This window comes from Corvus kubaryi, unplaced genomic scaffold, assembly GCF_017639235.1.
Source record: "Corvus kubaryi isolate FWS band 111438036 unplaced genomic scaffold, C.kubaryi_AGA036_p1.0 37302, whole genome shotgun sequence".
NCBI lineage: Eukaryota > Metazoa > Chordata > Aves > Passeriformes > Corvidae > Corvus > Corvus kubaryi.
In genome coordinates, this window is record NW_024581095.1 from 3,477,197 (window position 1) to 3,503,628 (window position 26,432).

Genomic DNA, 26,432 nt, shown 5'->3' on the forward strand with positions numbered 1-26,432 from the left:
TGAAGATATTTATCCATTTTAAATACCTTGTTTGGATCCTCATAAAGCATGATAACAATCTGTGTCATGTAATTGAGTTCATTGACCACATTTAAGTAATCCATAGCTCGTTTCCATTGTTCATCTTTTGATTCCTTATGGAGAAAAAAAAAATCAACAAATAAAACTCAGTTATTTTCTTTTAGAAGACTGATGATTTCACTTTTCCGCCATTTACATAGATTTTCATAGCAGAAGTGCAAAGCTCATAATAGCTATGGAAATTGCAAAACCAAAAAAATCAATTATGAACCTCCATGAGTGACTTAAAATTGGTCATCAAATGACTGAAAAGAGCAGAATTTTCATAATTTATTTCAGTGTGTCTTTCATGGTTTTTTGCCAATGATGATATGTGGAGATGATATGTGGACAGAGGCACTGTTTTCAATTCTCCTGATAAGAACTGCTAATTTTGCAATAAATTCATTTCAGCTAGTATATTGTGAAAAATGTTTTTAGATATCACAGTAACAAATATATCAGTCAAACAGAGTAAATGAAGCTTGCTAGTATATAGAAGAGATACAACCATCACATCCCAAACTACTTAAATGAATAGTCGCTTTTTCATGCTGTAGGAAAGAAAGCATTTAGTAATCCACCTTAAAGAAAAATTAGAAGTTTATCAGACTAAAACTTGGAGTGTACCTGCCGTAGCATGTCACAGAGGTTTAAAAATGCTTTTGTCATCACTGAGTTTAGTCATCCATTACCAGAAACAAATTATGTCAATACAGCAATTTGAAAAGTAGTCTTTAGTCAAGTTGCATCTTACAAGCAGACAGGTTTGTGGTGCTGCATATATCGTCTCCAAGAGCTCAGTTTAAGTAATTTCTGAATCTGGAGACCTTGTCTTTTCCAGTGTTAAAGACAACCAGATGGAGAATAATGCACCACCTTTGTAGTATTCTATAACAGTACAGGAAAGTAAGAATAAAATTCATTGTACAGGAGGAACTTTGTACTCTATGAGCAGCCTTGAAATTAGGTAGGGATGTCCTGACAATATTTCAATGGTGAAAAATAATAAGCCAGTGCAAAAGTAAATTCAAGAGAACCCTGAATGACAACTTGAGAGTAGAAGTTGGAAGAATTATTGGTGACAATAGAAGACAAAAAAAAGGTATGTGGCCTTTCCACATCTATTTGTGGAAATAGGGAGCCAATGGAACACAGCCACTACCTTGATGGAAATCAGCATGCTAATTAATGTGCAATTTGCAATATGTTTCCGCATAAGTAATAGGAAATCAAATGTTTGAAAAAATATGATAAATTTCAAAGACACTTAAGCTTTCAATTGATACAGTCATAGGAAGATTCAGGTTCCTCTCACAATATCAGAACTTCAACAGAGAAACTCACATCACATAAGGCACCATAGCGAAGGGTGGATAACAGGGAGTGGACATGACTCTCACTGGTGAAATACAGCCGGGTACGAACATGGCGCTCTGGGGACATAACACCCCTGGAGTAGCTTAAAATAAAGAAAAATGTTCTTAGACCATGATAAGATGTGTCCCTATTTTTAAAATAAAATTTATTCATTTAAAATAAATGAATCAATGACACTTTCTAATTTCTATGAGCTAAAAAGATACTTCAACTATGAAAGCTATAGAATATCTCTAATTTTTATGGGAATTAATGTAACCATGTAAAGATGTAACTGGCTTACAGAGGGTGAAGCTTATTTACAGTGTCATCATCTTGAGTTCTCTGAAGGTCAGAACGAATTTTTCTGACCAGAGGAGTGCAGTAACCTTTGGCAATCTCCAATTTCTCAGCTTTTGAAATACCGTATTCCTGTGTAAAAACAAATTGACTTTTAAAACTCAGTTAAAGATTAAAATACCTCCTATTTCAAAACTTCTATAGTAAAGCATATTAGTTTGCTCCGGCTGCAAACCATTTTGTTTAACGTTTTTACTACGTACGATTACTGATGGAGCTTCAACTAACAAGCAGCTTGCCTTTTTGCTGGTTGATCTTATACAGAGAAACAGTTCTTCATTCACTAGTTAAACCAAAGAAGTGGATTTACCTTATGGTATGATAAAGCTCTTTTTCTTAACCAAAACATCTACAGAGTCATTCCCCCTTCTTGTCACCATCTCAATCTCCTATCCTGCCCCCACAAAGCTTTTTTTTTTCCTTTAACAGTCAATAAAGAGACATACTTGGAATGTCTGTCTTAGTTTGGGGTAAACCACCCCAGAGAAGATCTTCTATTTACATCAAATAATAATACAAATGGTATTTATGTACAACTGGGAAATTATTGATTATATTAGATTTTATAATATCATCAATATTTTAAAATATTTCTTCCAGGAGCTTCATATTCTGCGCTGGACATGCTATGAAAGTGCTCTCACAGTTAGAATGAATCTTCTTGTTACCCTAGAGAGCAACATAAGCACTCTTCCTTTGCATTATGTAGGCTATCAAGTTTTCTTTGTTTATCTTCTTTTAGTATGTGTCCTCATTTTTACCTGCTCTCCTCTAACTTTCTCTTCAAAATTTCAGCTTAACAGACCCACAAAACACAATGCATTGTAAGCATCATTACTATTTTTGTCCTCCTTGTCAAGAAGCTTGAGAGATGGGGAGAGGAAGAACTTCCTTCAAATGCTGCACGCCATACGGGTAAAGATGTCTGTTACAACAGTGCTCTGTAACTGCCAGGACACTTGGGCAAAGCTTTAGTCTGTTCGCTCTGTCCTGTTATCACAAAACAATTTCATGTTCTGCCACCTAGAAGATTTTGGAGCTAACCCACGTTTAACAACCTGCAGAGCATGTAAGTTTAACTTGTCCGCTTCTGGCCTGAAATTATATGGAATTTAATGTCTACATTCATATCATGGAGCGTTAGCATTTTGAAAAAGTAGAAAGGTCTTTTTAAATTAAAATTGTTTAAAATAAGTTAAATTACATAGATTAGGATTAACAGTGTCAGTTGCAAAGAGCCCAAAAATGTCTATAAGCAGGAGAAACAAAATTAAAAGCAATGTCAGAAAACAGAGTTATTCACAAAGGCTACAGTTAAGTCTATGATGAATGGTGGAGATGAACCATTTTATTTTAATACACTGCTGTAAAGGAAGGAGGCATGTTCACACTTTAAATTTCTAGAAAAATTCACCCTGAAAACAGCTTAATTAATTATGAATCAAATTTTTCTTAAAAAATCCCAGTCAACTTGCTACTGAAAAATAAGAGATAATGTCAAAGGCTTCTATTATTGTAAAATGTGGGAGCTTCAAAAGAAAATACAGAGTACACATTTTCACAAAAATTTTAAAAAGCATTTATTCTACACTTTCTTCTATTTAATAACTGAAAACGCTTACCTGAGGAATCACAATGTCAGCTAAAGCTTTTGAAAGCCTATATAATTCCATTGTGTTTTCTAATTTTAAGGATCCATTGTGTTGTACATCATATTTTATACAGTCATAAATATCAGGAATCTTGCTAATATCATATCTTCCATTTTTTGTTTTGAAGTCTTTTTCCAACTTGGCCCACCTGCGCAACATCAGTTCTAGAGTTTCACTGTGATAGAGCTGAATATCTGGAAAAACACACATCTCTTATAAGTAATTAAGGCCATTCAAGTAACAAAAGGACATTTTAATTACATAGACGTAACAACTGAATTATAGAGGGATCAAAATAAGTTAACTGCATTACCATTACAAAGAAGGGACAGCTGGGCATAAGGTTAATTTTAGTGCTGAAAGCATCACAACTACATGGCTCCACTATGATAGTCAAAAACACTGCTGCAGAAATGCACCACTGGCCCTTAAACATAAGATGTACCTATATAACTTAGCCTTAGTACCCCAACTGTTCCTATTACTTTTGTGGAATGCTAAGTTTCAAATAACTAAGACAAGAATTTCTGCAAACATTGGAATTTCTGACCACCACAGAGCCCTTACTTGCAATATAACCACATGTTCCTCCTTTTTATTTTAAAACTGTGCTATGAAATCAGATTGTGAAAATCCTTAATTCATTATTGATTGACTAATGTTCTGCTAAAAGTGAGGTTGGTGAAGAAAAGTTATGTTACAATTCTCTTTCATATATGTTAACTAGAGAAACTAAATACAAGTATAAAAATGTTTCAGTACCTGCAGACTTCGGGTCTTCCATTCTCTGCCTGATCTGAGAAGTCAAGCTCTGGATCAAGTAATAGACCTTGTCACATGTCTTTACAGGATTTTTAATAACCTGCATTGATTTTATCAGTGAGATGCTTCCAGATGGAGTAAGCTGCAATTTGAGATAAACAGAATTAACTGAATAAGAACTATATTTGAAAGACCTGGTGAGATAAGATGGAACATGTCAAAGATTCCAAGTATTGGGGAAAAAGCACTCAAGCAGGTTGCTTATGAATGAATATTTTTACTAATTTATCAATTATCTATTACCTTTGAGGCATTAATACATCAAACAGTAGTACCATTTACTAGAGATTCAAAGGCAGTAAGAATTTCATAGGGCAATTAATTCTATACAGTAAATGTGAGTAACTACAAGAATTCATAAAACCATTTCTGTTATTCCAAGACAGGAAAATTGGAAAGATGTTTAAAACTTTGTATATACTTAGCAAGCTTCCACAACTTCAAGTAACTTCTGAATTCAAAAACTTACAAAAAATTCTGTTAGAACTGTTGTCATTAGGCTACACGCCTCACAAAGTATTTTTTGCTCTACAGGAACAACCAGATCTGCAATAGTAACTGATACCTTAAAAAAAGCCTGCCTGTTCCTGTCCTAGGGTTTTGTTTCTACAGGACTGCAGGACACAAACACAAAAAGAAAGCCTTTAAATGCACATATACCAACAACATATGAGATGTTCTTCAGAACTTAATTAATTATAGAAATGGTAAAAACTACAAACTATCACCATGAAGGTGACTGTCACTAAAACAATAGAATCAATGTATGTGTGAGGCTTAGCCTCATTTTGTTCAGAAAAGTCTACAGAATCCAAAGTGATCAGTGATATTAAACAGCAATTTGTACACAAAACACACAATTATCTGCACTTTCCTCAGTATCCTGAAATGGATAGAGTAATTTGGATATGGAAAACTTCTGCTTTCTACCTAACAGTAAGCAGTTCCTATCTTCCTAGTATGATGAAGTAAATCAAGAAATCGATTTATTTATACATAATAGGGAAGGAGACACAGGAATAAATCCCATACAATTTTCCCAAATCACAAGTAAATTTAAAAGCCTCCACAAATAAACGAAGTTTTCATTGCTTAATAATGCCAAGGGTAACTTTCAGTGACTGAAGAGCAATTCCAGCCACATTTCAAACCTGATTATATCAATACAACAAACATCAATAAATCCTTGCATTTTCCAATTACTGTTGAATCCACTGCTAGCAGTGGTTTGCATGATACTTTACCTATTTAAATGAATCTACACAGAGTATATACATGCCAGGTATATTATTCTTCATTAATTTGCTCTCAATACTTTTTGAAAAATAGCAGTTTAAGCTTAAACCTCATCTGAGGACTTGTATTTAGTTGTTATATGAGACAGAGTAAGGCCAATTGAAAGAGGAAGAAGTTTCTAAACTATAACAAACAGTACATTTAAAACCAGGAACAATGACTGTTCTGTACCAAGTCAACATAAACTATATTACTATGTGCTAATTCAGCATGTTAATGAGATATTTCATTTCACTGATTAGAAGTATTCTACTGGTTTTCAGTATCTAAGTCAAAAAAAAAGACCCTACAGCAGATTAACTACTGAAACAACTGCAGTAGGTAGGCAAACATTTTGTTACACCACACACTGTCAAAGTAAAATGTAAACAATATAACATCATTTCTTGAATAATTCAAATATTTTTAATGGAACAGTGAAGAAGAGTTACAAACGAGATCCCTGTCTACTCCTCCTTCAAAGTTTGTAGCTATTCTGATTACCCAAATCGCAGGACAAAGTATCTACAGCCACAATTGGTACAGCCACCTTTGCAGCTCAAACTATTTGCAAGCACCCAAAGGATTTTGCAAAACAGATACATAAACTTACTGCTCATTACTTTTGCACAGGAATTTTCATAATTATTTATTTTATTTAATGGGAAATTAATCATATGCTAACCTTATCATAGTCATCAGCAGTAAATTCTCTGTCTCTCTGGAGAATTTCATGGAGCCTTGCTTTAACACGATGTTGACAGCTGCTTAAAGAATCACTGTCACTGTCCAACAGACCATTCATATTAGCACTTTTTACCATCTGGACAAGAATAGGAGTCAGCTCTCCCTCTAAGGCCAGTAGTCCCTGAAGCAAACAATACAATTACTCAGGCAAATAGATAAAAATGAAAATATGAAGATCTTAAAAAAAAACCACCACCCAAAACACTAATTTAAATTCAAGATCGTATCACTTGGCTATGGGTTAGATAAACAGAGGCATAATGCATGTATTTAGAGAGAAATGGCCCCCTAAACACTGCTAGTGTGCAGGATTGATACAGATGGTAAAGAGTGATGGTGACATGTCACAGAGAATGCTCCCCAGCACCAGCTGTTCAAGTCTTGGACTTTGGGGAGTGCAGGTGCCTTCTCCCTGAAGCTGGAAGCTACAGCTGCCTGATTTGTGGGTGACATGCTTTGCTCAAGGATTTGTGTTACCAGAGAGGAGCTAACAAACCAAATAGCATCTGGCAGGATAAACAGGAGATACGCAGGGTCTTACAGAGACTCTACAGAGGCAAAAGCCCAAGCCATGTGAGTCACAGGACAATCACAGGCCTTGAAAAAGAGGTGAATAGAGAATTCCAAAAGGAAGAAGGTTGGAAACTTTTTGACTTTTCTGGCAATGGAAGGGCTCTGGAATAATGAAGGAAATGGTGTGGTGCCTTTTCAAACCTGCTGACCAAGGAAAGCAGGTCAGATAGCTGAAATATTTCTGTACAAACACATGCAGCATAGAAACAAACAGGAGAAACAGGCAGTCTGAAGACTTGAAGAGCTTTAAGTTAATTCCAATTACAGAAATACGGTAGAATAGTTCACACCAATTGACTTTTGCTACAACTAGATATGGGACCTTTTGGAAGCCAGGTAAACAGGGCAGTATCATGGTAGGCCTCAGCTACAGACCATCCAAATTAAAAGGGGAAATGGATGAAACCTTAATAGATGCAGAGAAAGCCGCCTAACTGCAGGCCTCGTTTCCATGGGTACTCTTGGCCCTGGATACCTCCATGGCAATATTGAAGGGGACAACCAATCAAGATTTCTGGGAAACACCTAGGATAATTCTTTGACACAGGTTCCTGATGAACTATTAAGCACAGGCATTGCCCTGGACCTGTTACTCAGACGTGTCAGGAAAAGTAAAGGTAGGTGGCAGTCTTGGTAATTGAAATCTGATGTTCTAACAGATCTGTGGAGAAGTGAACAAGAGAAATAATTGCATTAGAGCCCTGGACTTCAAGTGAGCAGAGTTTAGCTTGTTCATGGAATCTTATGGAGAAGAGCCTTGCAGGACAAAAGTGCCTCAGACAGGGCTGTTTAATTAAAAACTGTCTTCATCTGCTCAAACAACTTCAAGTGCTTGGCACATTAACTGGATACTTTTTCACACTGAACTACTCTGAAAATACCTTTTTCTAATAAACTGTAAATCTCTCCCAGACTTCAAAAGAAAAAATGAACTTAAGAATACCAGAATTTTAGAACTGAAAATACCATTTCACATTGTACCTTTGCAAAAGCTGCTGCAGTCATCTGAACTCGTCCCTCATCAGAAGCGTAGATTTTGAGATCATGTCGGTAAGTGCTATGTAATCTAAGTAAACCACATCCAGGAAATCCAGCATAATCTCCTATCAAACAAACATTTTGCTCTCATCTTGCACTTGATTGATTTATGATACTCAATTGATTTTTTTGAAAATTGTTATTGTAATTTTCTTTTTACCTTGTCCGCCTGGATACATACACCTGAAAGCTCTTCCAAGCTCCTCTGCTTGAACCCTGCCTGCAGGGGTCAATTCTCCTCCCCATTTTAGAACCAGAAGCAGGGATGGCTCATTTCTTCTATTATCTAATTGTACACAAAGAGAGGAGCTTAGGAGTGAAATCTATTGTTAATTTTTTTTTTCCAAATGAACAAGAAATATTTGGTCTATGAAAAGCTTCATCAAAGGATCTCTTCAACATTATGTATCTTTCATAGCATTCTAACATTAAGGAAATATTGACCTGGTGAACTAAATGAGCACTTTAAACAGAGAAAACTGAAGTAGTTAAACTATGAAGAGAATATAAGTGAAAAATATTTAGCATGAATCCAAAGCAAAAAATAAATCAAGACAGAAAAATTAAAACAAATTGGATGCTAAATACCCTACAGTTTATAAATGTTCTAAAGATAGTAATTGTTCTGTGAGATTTTCTTATACTTGCTCAAAACACCACTTCGATGAATCACTGAAGTTTCTTTAATGTTACTTTTCTGTTGCAAAAGAGGAGGGTTAGAAGAAAAATTTACTACAGAGTTTTTAGGTGTACAATTCAGATTAAGATACTGTGAATATCTGCTAACAATACCTTCTTGAAAAACAAAATAGTCCTTCTTCTTAACATCAAGACATGTTATACTACTAGTCCATGACTATTTATATAGACATCATATTAAGTGATAAGGTACAAAAGTAATACAATACCTTCCTCTTCGCTGGAAGTCTTAGGGCAGCCATGAGGAAGATATGTTAACTGAACTTTGCGATTTATGCCTGAAAAATGCCCATACCTTAAGTGGGAACAGGAAAAAAAGAGGGGAAGAGGGAGAGACACATTTAAAATATTTTCCTCCAAAACTGCTAAAATCCTGTGATAGGATGTAATAAATCTCTTGTTGGTCAATGAGTTGTGCATTTGATCACCATTTATTGAAGCAGTGCGTAGAATAAACATTAACTCAAGAAGCACAGAATTAGCAGAAATAACAACTATGCTACAATGAAACATCTTAAAATACTATCTAATTCTACTTTTTACAACACTGAACATAAAACTGGAACCCTCCTCCCCTAAAACAACAACAAGCAGTATGGCACATAGCCTAAGTAATTTATCTATTCAGATCCAAAACTACAGTGGCTATCAGCATCCAGAAACTGGTCTCACAGTGTAGATGGCTACTGGTTTTATAGCCCATTAAGTTCTCAAGCAAAACTCAGTATTTAAAACAACTATCATAAATTTCAATAATAATTGTTTGTTCCCTGATATTTTTTTAATTACGAATTCCTATTACCATTTCACATTCTAGGGCTTGGAACACAAGCCCTATGAAGAACGACTGAGGGAGCTGGGGTTGTTTAGCCTGGAGAAAAGGAGGCTCAGGGGTGACCTTATCACTCTCTACAACTGCCTGAAAGGCGATTGTAGCCAGGTGGGGATCGGTCTCTTCTCCCAGGCAACCACTGACAGAACAAGAGGACACAGTCTTAAGCTGTGCCAGGGGTAGTTTAGGTTAGACATCAGAAAAAAATTCTTCACTGAAAGAGTGATTGTGTGCTGGAATTGTCTGTCCAGGGAGGTGGTGGAGTCACCGTCCCTGGACGTGTTTAAAAAAAGGCTGGACATGGCTCCATTGATGAGGAGGTGTTAGGTCATAGGCTGGACTTGATGATCTCAAAGGTCTTTTCCAACCTGGTTAATCCTGTGATTCTGTGTGATCTTTAACAAACCTTGAAGCCTTATTTTTTTTCTGTTGTTTTCTTTGTTTGGTTGCGTTTTTGAAGTTTTTTTGAATTAGTAAATATTTCAGGCTAAGTATACAAAGACTTATTTATTTTCAATCCTTAAAGTTTGCTGTAAGTAGACAAGTACCCATGGTTAAAGTTCTTACTGGCTCTACTGGACTTCATTATGTCACACTGCAAGAAGCAGACTCTGATTACAAATATTTTCATTTTAAAAACATGCAAGAAGACAAAATTTGCTATCAATGAAGGTAACTTTCTCTTGTTGAAACTATACTGAGACACTAGACACAGCAATAAGTTAAATTAAAAAGTCAAGGAGAAAAAAAGCAGTGATGGCCCATTTCAAACATGACATCCCTTCTCTTCAAAAACTTTGTGCTTGAATTATTATATTATTACATATTTGGTAACATTGCAATCCATGTAGTAAGTGGTGAAACAGGTCAAAACAGCAGATATAACTTCATTGCTACAAAGCCTGAAAATTAGACACTTACATTTCTAACACAGTCTTTAGCTGTTCAAGTTTTGCTTTACTTTCTTCAATTTCAGAATCATTGTTTTGCCCAAGTTCTACAAGGAGCTGCCTTGCTATATCAAGCACTTCCTAAAGGAAGGAAACATAGGATTTAATTAAATAAATAGATTTCTACTTACAGAACATTATAGTAAAAAAATAAAGACAAACTTGCCTGAAGCTGTTTCGGTTTTTTCAGTTTCAGTTTTCCAGATTTATATCCATCACATTTTTCAAAGAGATCAAAAAATCTTTAACAGAAAGAGAAGTGATTAGAAAATTCAATTAATGAATTAAATTATTACTACTTGAGCAGGAGGCTCTTAAAGTGATCTAGTATTAGCACCTTTACATTATTTGAAAGTCAGGTTAAAACCTGCACTACAGAGGTCAAACCAAGTTTTATTCAAATCCCATCTCCCCAGAAAGTCTCCAACACATTAGGAAAATAAGAGCACTGAAAATGTTCTCTTACTGACTTCTTAAGTATTTAAAAAAATATACTCTATTTATTTGAATGCTATAATATTTGAATATGCAGCTATGTCAATTCTTAATCTTCAAGAACGATCCTGAACAAAAGTAGGGACCAAAAATACCAAGTGAGCAGTCCTACAGTTCTTCAGCGTGTCCCCAAAATAAATAATTCGTTTTTTACTGAAACTGCACCTAGTTCCAGGTCAATTATGTAAGTCGTCTTATGAATGCTAACATAAAGATGGTAGCTACCATAAATTCAGAGTCATTAAACTTTGACAAAAATAAATAGCAAAAGTACTATGACATTGCATACAAGAATAGTTATGATAAAACACAGAAGGCAGAAGTCATGGTCTAATGGACAACCAGAAATATTCTCTGCTACATTATTTTTAATAAAGACATTTATAGACACAAATGCATTTTCCATAAGATCAAACAGGACTGTTCACAAAGCACAGCATGTGTTGAAGGAAATCTACACAAGTAAGTTGACAGTCCTGTTAGAAAGAGTGGTGCATACTTGTAATTTAGTGCAATACCTAAAACTGTTAGATTTAGAAGAAAACAAAACAAAAAGCAACTTGCAATTGTGCAATTCCTGGTCAATTCACTGCTTGCTTAGCCCCCAAAACCCTATACTCTAAAATATGGAAAATAATTTTAATAAAGATTCCACTTACCTCTGATGTTTTACTTCCATTTTCATTTTTTGCTTTGGTGTTCGATCCCCATGGCGTATTACAGCTATAACACATCTAAGCTCCATCCTGAAATTTCAAGAGTTGTATTTCACAAGTCTGTATACATGGGTCTTTTATTTACTATTAAACTAACCATAGAGAATTGACAAAGTTGTAGTCATCTGACATAACTACAGAAGTGATGGAAACATATACAAGAATAGAAGATTAACTGAAAATAATATAGGGTATGAAATACAAATACTGATTTTAAGACTTAGGTCGCTACAGAATACCTATTTTAAGTGGTTTTTAACACAAAGATTTTGAGGATCATTAAATGAGAGAGCATGTTTATTAGAAGCGCATATTAAGTTGGTGCTGGAACAATGATTAGCAGTGGAAGCTATGCATAAAAGATGCTACACTTGAAAATCTGCTGTTCTATACTCAGCTTGACTAAGGGTGAAAAACTCTGACTGCTGGCATAGCAATTGTGATTCCTTCCTTGTTTTCAGCACACAAAACAAGCATTCATAGGCCAAAGTGGGCACACCTTGTAAAGAGAAAAAAAGATTCACACAAAAGTTACATTGGGAGTTTGTACAATTCAGATGTAGCTACTATTTTCTTACATTGTTCCAGAAGTGGTTGGCACAATAGGAATGTCTTCAGCTTCTAAAGGAATTGACCATGGTATTTGAAATTGGGGAGCAAGTTCTCTCATTATGATATTTCTAAAAAATGGGTTAAAAAAACAAATCAAGGAAGTTTAAAGCACAGCTTATAGAAATACACAAATGGCAAACCAAACAGATTATATATATGCATTTTTATTAATGTAGTTTTAGAGTACTAGCAGCCACAAATGTCTAGATACATATTTTTCTTTTAATTGCATAATAAAGACCACTTAAAAATTTAAAGCTATTACAACTGCTACAGGGACATTAGACTACTGGCCCTGTGTTTGTAACGAACTTCAGCTTTTCAACTCCACTTCCTGAAACAGTTCCTTGGATATGAATTAGTCTTGTTCATTTATATATGCAGACAATTGGATTCATTAGGCCTAACTATAAGTGCTTAATAATCACCAAGCCATTCTCATCAAAGAGTAACTGCTGTCTTTCACCAGTAGTTTCTCAAAAGTTTCTGTGATAAAACTGGAAGAAGAAGTACAGCCTCTCATCTTAACTATAAAATGACAACACAGTCTCCACCTCAAGAAGGTTGGTACATCTAATGTTCTGTTTCACAAATATTTCATCAAAATACAATGAACTTCAGATTAATACCTACATAAGAAGCAGTAACACAGAGGGGGAAAAAAAGTCCATCTTAAGGTAGAAAAAGCCAAAACATAATTGCTAAAAGTCTTGAAAAAACTCACAAAATCTTTCATGTAAGATTTCAGACAATTAGATCATGCTGTATCTCATCATTAGTGCAATCTTGCTGTAAAGCCAGTCACAATGGGGTCAGCCTACTTTGAGGACAACACTTCCTTGGCGTAGAGTTCTATACCCACTTCTGTATGATCCCTTGTTATACCTTTTTTTGCCTCCAGTGGCAGAGAAAAGATGGTATGATAGAAGACACCTTGATTCTATTTCAGTTTGGTTTTACAAGTATGAAACTGACAAATATACAAGTATACTCCAGCTTCAGATCAAGGACAATATACAGTAATTTGGACACATTAAACAGCAGCAATCACAACCATCCAGCAGTGCTTCACGACTTGAAAAGATCTCAGCTAAGTTTAAGAACTTAAATCTTGCTTTCAAAATACTTATTCAGTTAGCTTTAAGCACTTTTAAACACTCAGATGTTTGGGATGATTTCAGGAATAAGGAGTTTAGTTAGAATTTATTTATTGACTTAGGATTCTCTTTAATTATATTTTTTTAATGGTTTATTTTAATGACTTTTAATGTGATATTTAATTTTTAATAAATAATTAATAATTAATAGTAATAAGAAATCTGTAGTACCTAAACTATAGTAATATACAATGGAGTTAATAAGCAAATCTGAAATAAATCAGAAAACTCTTACCCCAGTATCTTAGCACAATCATCATAGTATTTCATGGAGTTTTTCACGAAACTGAAGCCATTCACATCACAGACATAGGACTGTCCATTAGCACGCAGCAAATCAAAGCCACAAACTGTTTGCTGTTTTTAGGAATAAAAGTTCAAGTGATTTAGGACTGCCTATTCTAAACAAACTTTATATTTTACCAGGTTATTCATCTGAAAACATGAAAAAAACATGACACATTTTACGCTTAGTATCTTTTGTCAGTTCCAGGTTAGGTTCACCCGTATCATGCAAACATCTTCCTGTTTTTAACTTTCCTGCATACCCCTAGCAGTATTAGTATTGAAGGTCAGGTTCACATGAGCACAAACTTCAAGATTTACAGCAACAATGGGCCTACAAATTCCCCTTTCTGACACAGGTTTGCTGCTACATACAGTTTTTAAGGATGGCAGGCAAGAAATTACAAAAAAATTGAAAAACCATTTTTGTCAAAATTTGACAACATAGTTTTGACATAGTATGACATTTTGATATACATGATAGTATTTAACAAGATACTATTAACATCATTAGTAGAGGCTACTAGAAGCTATTTCATCTGATTACTTTTTAAAATCTCAAAGCCCATTTTGCCGATAAAGGTTCCAGAATGAGATCACAGTGACACATGGGTAAGGAGACAGACTGAAAGCCTTTTTATAAAACAAGTGAAAGGAGGGTAAGAGACTGAATTAAGTTATGAACAAAGGAATCCTTACAACGATACAGCAACCTTAAAATTATACAAAAATTGAAACTATCAAATTAATATCAAATTATTCAAATAAGTACCTAATCATGTCAGTACCAAATTAACAATTAATTTGTACCCAATGTAAATACTAGGTAAAAAAAGTTACAAAAATTTTACTGAAACTGTGTTTTGCCAACTTAGAAACTATTACCAAAATGTGTGAAAATACTATACATAGAATAGATACACTGTGGGCTGGCAAAGCACGATAGCAACACATAAATTCAGGAAACTAATGCAACACAAGGAACTTTTCAGAACTTTTCAATACATTAAAGGAAGACTCCTTCTTGATTAAAAAAAGACGTGGACATGGAAGCTTAACTTTTCACCTTCTTAGGAGTTCTGCAGCAATTACCACTGCTGGCTTATGCACTAAAACTCTATGGAAGTTTCATGTAACAAACAATTAACTAACACTAAATGTTTGATCAGATAGGAAAGCAATCAGCTTACCTTAAAGGCAAGGCATACTTTCCAAGCAATTAACTTCTCTCTTGCATTCAGGATGACTGGATATCTCACTTCTTTTCCTTCACTATCTCGTTCTACTTTGCCATCCAGAGCTGGAGACTTCCGGGCCTCAGCGTGAGCGTAGTCTGGACCTACTGTGTACACCTGTATTGAAAAACAGGACCTCTTGATTAAGTGTAATTAAATTATGTTGCATAAATTTGCAAAATGCATGCATATAACTCAAACGTGACACCATCAAGAGATACTAGCTGCTTTTGTCATTGAAAAGGTCACGCTAAAGCATCTTCCTCAGTGGCATTCTCTGCCTTCAGAGAACACATACCATTTACTGACAGCCTAGGATAAAACAAGAAAATCACTCATTAAAAAACTCAATGAATAAAAATTAATTACTCAGTTATGATGGTACAGTGATGTAAATGTTTTCTTCTCCAAAACATCTGAAAAACCTGGAGAACAGATTAGTTTGAGAATTATTTCAGTTTACTTATTATGGAATCTGGCTGCAGAACTAAGTCATTCTCTTAATTTAAAAAGTATGGTTACGTTTTAGACAGGACTAAACAAAGCAAAGATCTGCCCAGCTTTAAGATGACAAGGTAGGAGCTTGAGAGAACAATTTTGTTATCTCTCTACTGCAATTTTGATGCTCACTGAAGGGTTTGGGGCATATGCTAAATGAGATTTGTCAGCAGCTCTCAAAAATAGGCCACAGTTTAATTAAAAAATAAACTCCAAGCATTAATAAAAAAAGTATTCAAGTAAAGCAGATGACTGCCAGTACTGCCAATTAACTGAATTCAGGCAAGAGGGTGAGTTCAGTGAAACCGCCTAATATAAAGCTGATAGTCTTGTTAAAAAATCCATTATTTATTTGGGGTGTTAAAAGCCCACTGCCCTTGATGACTACACTACAGCTAGTCAAAATAGTCCCTACCCCTCAAGCTATTTGCATTTCTTCATGTTTCAAGAAACCTCTTGGGAAGTTTGTAAAGCTCTTATACAATCATCTGTAAACACAAATTAACCTATTGCAAAGTGTTGCACAGAATAACCTTCAGAACAGTACACCACGGCATTTTTCTGAGAACGTGAAAAGATTATTCTCCTCATATGCCACCAAGAGATACCAAGAAGCTGACTGCAATTAATAAAAGGCCTTTTTGGATTAGACCTCACACTCTCTACCCCTGCACCTTTTTGTCTAAATATGGTGATCTCTTACATATTGTAGAACATTGGTTTCACATGTTTTGAAATGGGCTTAAAATAGCCAGAATGAAGACAAAGGGAAAGAAAGTTATCTTCACACATGGTTGGCTTAACACGTACTTTGTTATTGCTCTGTTTTAGGATTCACTTATGGTACCCAATCTTTACTTCTGTTAAGAACTTAAGTGAACAAAAGAGTGAAAATTATTGCAGATAAGGTCCATGAAGGTTATTTTCTTTGACTTCATAAAATTTTAGCAAGTAACCTTTGCTTATTCATTAGCATACTAAGATCTATTTTGGTTAGATTTCTTTGTGACCTTTAACCTTCAGATGAAATATCTAGGCAGCATCTGTCAGCATAGGAAAGAAGATGATGTTCTGGCACTAATACAATACAAAAACCAGAAAGACAATATATTGGGTAGCAAGCCTCCAGCACTTCATTCTAACAATGCAACCACAGCCACTCTATATTACAAGTACTATGTTTAGCTAGAATCAGAATTTCATTCTTTACTTATGAACTGTATTAAAACTCAGTTAAAATTAATCCTTGATAAAGATACACTATTACCTTTAAAACTGACAAGCTCTTTGAGTACTTGATTGTTCTAAATATAAATAAGAACGTGTAGTTGTCATACCTTCACATCAGTTCCATCTGTAGGCATGAATTCCTCATAAATATAAGAGCCTGTTTTTCTCACACTGCTTTCAGGAGAATAAACACTGCTTCTGCTGCCAATCTGGAAGACATATTTTTCCATTAAAAAACTCATAGGGTACTGCTAGTGAAACTTTAAAACAACCTAAAATAACACACTTTTACTGACAAAACACTTCCTGTATCAAATGAAGCAAGCTTTTGACCACTGCCAAAAGATTTTTGTAAGATTCTAAAAGTACATTCATAGTGTATGCTAAGAATCTGCAGTAGTTAACAATCTACTGCAAGAAACATAGGTCTTCATTCATCTACATGCTCTCCTGAAATTAATTCTCTGATCTGCCACTATTCCTCAGCAAGCAGGACACGACAGAATTACTCTGCAATCCTGTTAAACACCTACAGCTTTTCAATAGCTTTAGTACCATAACCTCACCTTTCGAAAGAGCCTCTGGCTTCCACCCCCAGCAGATGTTGGATAATAAATATAAACATTGTGGTCCTCAGCACTAACTGGCTTTTCTACAAAGGGCTTCTGGAAAATTTCTCCATTTACTTCCACATGATCTTCTCCTTCAATCAAGTTGCATTCTGAAGAAACAGCGCAAAGAATAGAGCTGTAATGGTATACTAATGGCATGCAATTATTAAGAGATCTGCATTAATTTTGCAGGTTGAAATAATAATATTGTATTACATCTTTGTTTCTCCGATTGCTTACTGACTGCACAACAACTGATGATTACATGCAGTATATGTTTGATGAACCATCTCTGATTATGTTATTTAAATACTGTGTTCTGGAATTTCTGTTGATTCCCTCAGTGTCAGACAAGAAATTGTCTCCTGCAGGTGCATAACCTGCATAATGTGGCATATTTTGGAAATGTTTTGAAGAGACGGAAGCACTGTTTGTCTTCTTTTTTCAGTGCCTCTCTCTGAAATATCAGGGAGCTGGCAGGTGAGAAGTACACGTGGTGTGGTGCCAGACGCCACAGCATCTTCCACAGGGTTAGAACTGTCTCACGCTGTGTGATTCACGCACCCTGCACATAAGATTAGGTTCTCCGGTATCAGCAATCAGGAATCTGGTATTCAATACTGGTTAACTGCAAGTAGCAGCTTTTATTTCACTTTTGAAGCAGAAATGTGTCCTTTTTTCCCTAGATCACACAGACGTTTTAATGAAAAATTCCCTTGACCTGTCACTGCAATCTCTTGCTGTTGCTTAAAGTCTTTATTTTAGTAGAAAAAGTTCAGTTTGTTTCCAGTCACACAAAAAATTAATTCCAATTTATATTCATAGTACATTTTCTGCAGATATATCTAGTATAGATTTCCAATATACATTGGAAATCTATTCTTATATTCTTCTGCTTATACTCAGAAGGGAAGGTATTCAATGGCCTAACTTGTTTCTGTCAATATTACCTTCCTAAGGAAAATTACTAATAATTGTGGTTAATATAACATCCTGAATGCTGCTCTCTTCGATGACATATTAGAATCTCAGTTCAGGTAAGGAGGCCCACATATTCTAGTTGTTCTATGATGTCTGTAAGATGTATGGTGTCAAAATTATATTTCTCAGTTGCAGACTTCTACTGCCTGCTGGGATGGAGTTAATTTTCTTCACAGGAGCTGGTATAATGCTACGTTTTGAACTTGTGACAAAAAAGTCTTGATGTTTTTCTTAATGCTGAACAGTGCTTACACAGCCTGAACCTCTTTTCTTTTTCACATATGGCCCCCCACAGCCATAGGGGTCAATCCACAACACCACTTTAAATGCTGGTGAAGAAATCAAACTCGAAAAATGAATTGTCTAGGCAGTAAAATTTAGCTTTCCACTATGCACATACTGTTCTGCAGGGGAGACACAGAGATGCTAATGGTTGATAGTTTATCTCTGTTCTTTTTACCTTGGGGATTGTTTGGATCACGGTTCAGAACTGCATAGCGAGGAAGTAAAATGCCTTCAGCTTTAAGAATACCATAGACTTCTCTTCTAGAAGAAAAGAACAAATATTGCACAATGAGCCAGCAAATCCTGCTGATATTTGCAGTTTATAGTCCATGAGTAAAGGAGGAGAAAAATAAACATAATTTTTTTTTCAAATCACACAGGATAAGGTTACATATATAATACTCTTCTTACTAAAGAGTCTACTGACAGCTTTAAAGGTCACTGACACAGCTATACCTTTGCAGTGATCTCTTCAACATCAGTAAAAACACACTTTGCAATGCCAGTCCTTTCCTTTCTGGCAGTGCAACAGACACTTACACAAAACAATTGTCTTGTTAAAGGAGATTTTCAACTGTTCATGGTAAAATTTATACAGAACAGTAACTGAAGGCATCCAAAATAGTAAGTCTGCTCACTGTTCAGAAGGCTCCAGTGTTTATGTATTTTGCTCACTATTAGTAGTTTTATTAATGTTTGCTATGCATGACCTCAGCGCCAAAAGAAAATTCACTTTCAGTAACCACATGACCTTTGAGTACAAACAACTTCTGTTAAGTATCATCTTTACAGGAAAAAATACTGTAAATCAAATGAATTCTACAATTATAGGAGCTTGCACAGCTGCTATACATGCTATCCTATATGTATGTTAAGAGTTTAAACTTTTTTATTTGCTAAGCTTTAGAAAAATGCATCACCGAACTTCTAACTTGGTAAATTTTCAGACACATAATGTAAAAGCAGCAAAAAAACCCAAAACCACCCCTAAAGACACATCCCAGAAAACGATGCATACATTAATAAAGTGTAACATTCACCGTAATTTTATTTAAACTACTGTACAATCATGGAATCATAGGATCGTTTGAACTAGAAGAGATGTTAAAAATTATCTAATTCCAAACCCTCCACCATGGGTAGGGACAATACACCGGAACTGTTGCTCTGCAGTAACAACAAATTTTTATAGTCTCTGACAAAAACGGGTTGCTTTAAAAGGTGATTAATGTTATTTACCTGTCCTGTATGTGATACTGCATATTCAAGTCATTGATTACGAATGGATTCCTGAGTTTTGCATAGGCTACTGCTTTGTCCAGAGGAAACCCTGTTTATTAAGACAAACAAATTAAAATTACAAGACACGTTACCATTAAATAGTTTGGAACCTTTGTATTAGATCACTATTTCCACTGGCTTCAGAAGTATTTACCAGTGGAACAGCTATTTTTGAACCATGTCAGAGAGGACCTTCTCAAGCAATGTAAACAGTATCATTTAAAAAACTCGCATTTTAAAAGTCAGTTGTATTATATTAAAGAAGACAAATGAATCACTTCCTAGGAAAATCCAGTAAAACTGCAAGACAAAAAAAAAAAGAGCTTAAATAATTTAGATGTCACAAGTATTTATGGTATTATTAGAAAATTTACCTTTAGAGTGAAAAGAAATGAGACAGTCACATAAAGGCCAGTTTTCTACTGGCTCATTCAAAATAACATCCTCTTCAAATATCACCACAGTTATATACTTAAACATGGAGAGGCGTTCAAGAATTTCTTTCATTGGTTTGGACTTTGATTTCTTAGCCATTGAACAAATCCCAACTGCAATTTGTCTTTCTGGTGGCTGGAAAAGAGGCACGGGGGAAGGGAAAAGTAATTATTGTGTGTTCTCAAAACACAACAGGGTTTTAGCAGCACAATACTAGAGCAGGTATTTTCTCTTAAAATTCACATGCTACCTTTAATTTAGTTTTTAATCAAGTAAATTGCTAGCAGATAACAAAATGCAGCATAACAGCATATCACACGGCATCCTCACAAAAAATGCCTCAAGAGTGAAACTGTTTAATAGCTCTGTATTACTTTTTGTAAGTGTTGTTACCAGGAACAAATAGACATGATCAAAGGCTAAGTCAGAAGTGTTGAACCTGAACAAAATCATACTTAGGGCTTATTCTGACATTAACTAATAATTGATTTTTCAATTATGTCATTTTTTTTGATGTCTAATTAACAGTCACCTAATATTACAAGTGAATTATGAAAAGGAAAACTAGAAAACAAGAAACTACTATTTTAGATTTCTGACCTATTTAGTGCATAAACAGTTTTGCTTTTTTTGTATACTCTGTATTTACTTTCATGTTAAACTTTCACTAATTTCTTTCTGCCAGGGGTACTTCTAAAGGCAACTGCCAACCTACTTTGCTCTTTAAAGAAAGATTGCCCACAGAGCAATACTTTAATTCAACTTATTGCTTTTTGAAAATATAGCCAGCTACCTTCCCTTGCTAAAATAGATTAACTGAATTGAGCTACTTGAGCTGCTAATTTTGGACTGCTACTCTGCATTTCCAAGTTACTTCTAATCATGGGAAGTGCTTTAGCAACACTGCCTTGCATTTAAACTTTTAGACATACAATTAGTGAAAATTCAATCTATTCCATAAAGTGAAATGTTGCAAAAAGAGCAATGAACAATTAAAAAAATTATATGATGACTCATGCATAATAAAATTAAGAGTTTGTCTTATGCAAACGGAAAATTGGTGAGCACAATGCTAAAATACAATTCAGAACACTTTATAAAGATAATAAAGTAAGGTATAATTTAAGATTAACTTAGTTTGCACTTTCAATATACCAAGACAAGGAAGAACAACAAAAAAAAAACACCCCAGAAGTTAACTGAAGCACACAAAAGAAAAATTCTCAATAATTTTTTGTTTCCAACTATCCAAATAAATAAAACAGAGGCTTATGCCACCATCAAGTTCGTTCCCAGAATCCAAATCAAGTCTGCAAAGCATGCACATCAACCTAATTTGCCCTGAAACGCTCTAAAATCAAGCATATCTATTTCAAGGTATACTTAATTTTCAGGTTTCTTTTCCAGACATTACTGACAGATCATTATCTGAGTAAGAACAATTTCTCAATTTAGAACACCATTTCAGTATGAGACTTACATGAGCTAATGCCATTTTTGAAAAATAATGAAATACTGAAAAATACTTTTTTAAAATATTTTTTAGAAACCATTTTTGAAAAAAATTTTGGAAATAATCAAAAATAACGCTCGAGAACAAAGAATAGTAAACAAGTGTCCCTACAGTACTTACAGAGTCATACTCTTCCTCCTCTTCTTCCCCATGGTCATAGAAGTGTTCATAATCTGTAGATCTGGCTGAATCCAATAATCCTTCTCCATCTTCTCCACCAACAAAGAATCTGGGAGGATCATTCTCTGTCACATTAACAGACATGGTTACAAGACCTACAGAAATCTATGTAAAAATTACAGGCACTCTTGCAGCTGAGATTCTGGGCATGTTTCCCGCTGACTCGGGAACACTAAAGTCCCTTCCTCTTTGATGTTGCTTGAGCAGTGTTGCCACTGTGATTGCGTTGTTTACCAGGCACTGTTTAACTGGTTATCATCTGCTCATTAATGATTAGAGTTGCTGCTCCAAGAAACAATATGCTGGTGCTTCCCTGAGACAGTATGACGTTTTAACCTACAAGAAATAGACAAAAAAAAAAAAAGACACACTTGATAAGGGGAGATAAAATAAACTCTTCTCATTCAGAAAAAGTGTTCGAACATTTACGTATCTCTGAGCAAAGCATCACAAATAAAACAGTGCGCACCACACACAGTCTACACTTTTAGAGGTATGTTTAGAGCATCGGGAATAGTTTCAAAATTATTATCAAACTACTGATGTATAAATTCTAGAAACAGATAATATAACGTGCAGAAGTAAAAGCTGGCAAATGCATTTTTTTCCTAAGGTAAAAATGCTGAAGTGGAGAGTATATATTTTACATAAAAAATACAACAAAAATATTCTCAAATATTTACAATATTTAACTCACTATCCATGTCATCAGCTGGTTTTTTTCCACAGAAGTTTTGTGATCAAGTGGCAATGGCAAGCAGACAGTAGAGCTAATGAAAATATAAAGCCACCATTAGGACTACTAAAAAAAACCCCAGTCTTAAAACTCGAGTGAATCTTTTCTATGAAAACAGAATGTATGCAACAGCTTGCAACAAAGTGTTGCCTTATTTTCACTCTGAAAAATTAAAAACTACAGAGATGGACACTAGCACTGCCTTCTGACAAAAGTACTTCTAACCACTAATGTAGCAATGAAGTGAACATATATTGCGCCCTTTTAACCTGTCATGTGAAAATAAAATATTGGCAAAATAACTTGTACACAGAAACAGACCCACATATCAGACATCTGTTGTTTTAACTACTTAACTGATGCTGTGAGATGTAGATGGCTTTCTAAGACTAATTAAAATGCATCACTACTACTTAGAAAATTAACAAGCAGTTACTTGTTTAGGAGCTCATCTGATCCAACGTGTTAGGTTGTTTATTTGTCAGGTCATTACGCAAGTGCCATTCAACAGTGATGTCTCAGCACAACTGAATTTGTTTTTAAATATCAGTCAAAATGACTCTGGCTGTCCTATGAACTAAGTGAAGCAATAGTAAATTCCCAGTGGTGGACAACCATTCAGCTTCCTGTGAATGGGGATGGTAAACAAAGCAAAAGTTGCCCAGAAAGAATCTGCCCTAATTCAGAGGCTAGATGTGGGTCAACAGTACAGAAACATCAGATCCAGAAGCTGAAACTGAGGTCTGAGCATAAGGATCCTGGGCTGACAGAAGAGGATTAAAAAGATTTATTTCTTAAGCCTATTTGCTATGTATCTGTTGTCCTTCAATTCTGCTACAAAAAATTATTTTCCCTTAGAAGGTGAAACTGTAGTTGTTTGCCCTTCAAGCAATAAGAACAAGATGAAATTTCAAACACCTAATTCATCTGACTGTCACAAGAATTAGAAATTGGGTGTTGAGGTAAATTAACCCTGTTTATGACATGGTAAAGAAAGAGCTTTCCAAATCCTGTTTCTAGCAAGCTTCAGAAAGGCAGAGGTTATTGCCAACATGTACTGGCAACTAGCACAGAATTCTGTAAAGGTATCAAAACCAAAAAAGACAACCCCAAAAACCTCTGATAAAGGCTAAAAATGAAGATCCTCTTGGATCACCTTCCAAATCTGTACACTGGAAACCAGTTTCTTAATAGCTTTTTAAAACTTAAGATTTTCTCATGAAGAAGGAAGAACAACAACTTGAAACAAGTATGTGGAAGGTCTTAAAACAAGATTTTTAGGTCTTCTCTCTCCTACCTATTCCTGTAGTACACTTCGTGAGAGCAGCAGAAGTTACGAAGTTTATGTACAATTGATGACTGGGTATTTCATGGGGATGTCTGACTGAAGGGAAATAGACTGAAGGGAAAGAGCAATGTATTTGTCTACAAATGACACAAAGATATAATCTGACACACTTCCCCAACAGACCTATCTGAAAACTCATTGTTCTGCTACCTTCCTCATTCAAGAATCAGGAGACTGCTGGTGTTATGAGTGGCAAGCATAGTGCAGTGGGGCTTCCTTTGTGGAAAACAGACTTTGAACAGCCACATAGTTTGCTTGGAATTAACGGTATTTCATCCAAGATTAACATTGTTCATCCGCTTGAAGGCAAATGAATTACTAGATTGCCACTCCATGCTACTGTCACTAGGCCCCAGAGTCTTCATACAGTTTGTAAAAGTAACACCAAAGGCAGCAGATCAAAAAAGGATACTGACATTTTTCAGGCTTATAAACTACTGCATGAACTCACTGAATTGCATATAAACTGGCATTCTGACTGCTGATGGTTGCCAGCTTATCTCCCTGATGGCAGATGCTGTAAGCTACAGTCATTACCATATATTTGTGTCAGGATATATTTAATAAATTATCTATTTTTTAGACTTAATGCTTTCAGAGATGAGAATTAAAATTCTTTCCCCCCAAATGCTACAATAAAAATGGAGATATCCCCTTCTTTCTTGTGGTATGTGAAATAAAAATAAACCAAGAAAAGAGACAAGTGAAGAGAAATACTAAGTGACTGCAACTACAGTGAACAACTTACACAAGTCTCCCAAACACCATTTATAGTTATCTGACATCAAAAATGCAGTAAGAGCACGCTTAAGTAAACACATGGTTCTCTAGCTGTATGCCAAGGAGAACTAATAAATGGCAGAGCAGTAAGATGGAGCTGTCTTCCTGCTTCAGAAGTACTATCGGTGCTGATCGGAGAAGCTTCCAGTACACGGTGCCCTATGCAGAATTCCATCTTGTTGCCCCTTGAGCATGTAAGTCTTCCCAGTATCATTTTTCTTACTAAGAAGTGATCAGCAGCAGCAGCAATATAAGGGGCAGAGATACTTAATGGTATATCTTCTTGTACTTGGTGCATTAGCATAAGCCTCAGTAGATAGTGAATGTTAGAAAATTATGTACTCATCTCAGCCATGAACGAGTGCACTGTAAGCAAGACAAAACCCGAAGCTTTGTGTTGAAATATGCACTGACCTAATTCCAAAGAGAACATAGAGAACATCCAGACAACCACCTCCCACTGTGCAATGACCTCTCCAGGTAAAATTAACTAGACTATGTTCTGTTTAGACCTCACCTGTTACACAAGGCTTCTCTTTCACAGCTTATAAATTTAAAAAATCTTCACTTTCCGGGAGAAATGTACTGGTGTTCTTAAAAAGGCTTTCAATCAAATGTGTGGCCTGTCGACAACATGATATGTCTTGGCCAAAAGTGCAAAAAAACCCCCCAAAAATAAAAACCCCAAAAAAGGATAAAACAACATTCTAAATACGTAAAATCAGAGATTTTGATAGCCTCTGCCCTGCATTACAAGTTCCGTGTTTACTCCAGTGGTGCTCTACAGATTTTTCTTCTAACAGAATATTTCTCCATTTTTACAAGAATATTCCAAAGGAATTCCAAAGCATATTCTGAAAGAATAAGCCAAAACCTAGTCCTCACTGTGTTAACAGATACATCCCCAGTTTTTCTGTCCTCATTCCACATGTTTCAGCAGCTCAGGAATCCAGCCCCAGTGTTTCCATATTTACTTAGAGCATAAAGATTAGTATTCGAGTAACTGTAGGCAACAAATCAGTTCAACACAGCAGCAGTGGTCTGAACAGTCATGAAAAAAGGGCTCAAAGTTTTAACACTCACATTTTGAATACTAATAAGAACATATACAACTCCTGTACAAACAGAAGCACTTTACCAAATTTTCTTCTGTGCCTCTGTAGCCATCAGAAGAATAAATATATACTTTCTATACTCCACAGTAATGGGAAGTAATGGAACAAAACTGTAGTAAAAGTGCTTCGTATCTGTTATCTCAAGAAAAAAAGACATCATGCATTAGTTACAAAACGTCTCTAAATTACCAATCACTCAGGAAAACAACTTCTTAAAATGCCATTTTATCAAAACAGCGACATTTACATTGTGGAATTTATCAAACAAATAACAAAGAATCATAAGTAGTGCTCATCTGTTACATGATTCTGCACATATATATACATAATAGTAACAAAACAGACCACTGCCCTGCGCTCTACCCCCATATTGCTCCTTCTAAAATTTAAGTTTTTACCGCTGTAGGCATATTCCAACTGTATCCCTTATTAGCTTCCAGCATTTTAAATTATTTCACTAAAACCCAAATAATGTTAATAGCAATTTTTCAGACAGTCTCAAGTGAGTTGGTTGGACAAAAGGTTTTCACTATCTTCCTGCCCTGCTAGAACCATTATGGCTAATATTTTCA

At 35.2% G+C, this 26,432-nt stretch overlaps 1 protein-coding gene across 11 annotated transcripts in view; it reads right to left on the minus strand.

The window, feature by feature from the left end:
- The window catches only part of PPIP5K2 (diphosphoinositol pentakisphosphate kinase 2), a 48,648-nt gene that overhangs the window by 16,616 nt on the left and 5,600 nt on the right, over positions 1-26,432 (minus strand). For all 11 annotated transcript variants that reach the window (XR_006016068.1, XR_006016069.1, XM_042028075.1 and 8 more), the window contains exons 2-22: positions 21,822-22,217; positions 20,128-20,323; positions 19,712-19,802; positions 18,648-18,733; positions 17,162-17,316; positions 16,703-16,804; positions 14,823-14,984; positions 13,583-13,704; positions 12,157-12,258; positions 11,522-11,608; positions 10,534-10,609; positions 10,339-10,448; positions 8,795-8,880; positions 8,047-8,172; positions 7,830-7,951; positions 6,214-6,396; positions 4,194-4,335; positions 3,402-3,625; positions 1,724-1,851; positions 1,408-1,522; positions 27-134 (exon numbers count right to left, since the gene is read on the minus strand). Coding sequence is in view for 9 of the 11 variants with exons in the window: in XM_042028075.1 (XP_041884009.1) it covers positions 27-134; positions 1,408-1,522; positions 1,724-1,851; positions 3,402-3,625; positions 4,194-4,335; positions 6,214-6,396; positions 7,830-7,951; positions 8,047-8,172; positions 8,795-8,880; positions 10,339-10,448; positions 10,534-10,609; positions 11,522-11,608; positions 12,157-12,258; positions 13,583-13,704; positions 14,823-14,984; positions 16,703-16,804; positions 17,162-17,316; positions 18,648-18,733; positions 19,712-19,802; positions 20,128-20,323; positions 21,822-21,965 (2,667 nt within the window). In the remaining 2 variants the exon portion in view is untranslated. The remainder of the gene's footprint in view (positions 1-26; positions 135-1,407; positions 1,523-1,723; positions 1,852-3,401; positions 3,626-4,193; positions 4,336-6,213; positions 6,397-7,829; positions 7,952-8,046; positions 8,173-8,794; positions 8,881-10,338; positions 10,449-10,533; positions 10,610-11,521; positions 11,609-12,156; positions 12,259-13,582; positions 13,705-14,822; positions 14,985-16,702; positions 16,805-17,161; positions 17,317-18,647; positions 18,734-19,711; positions 19,803-20,127; positions 20,324-21,821; positions 22,218-26,432) is intronic.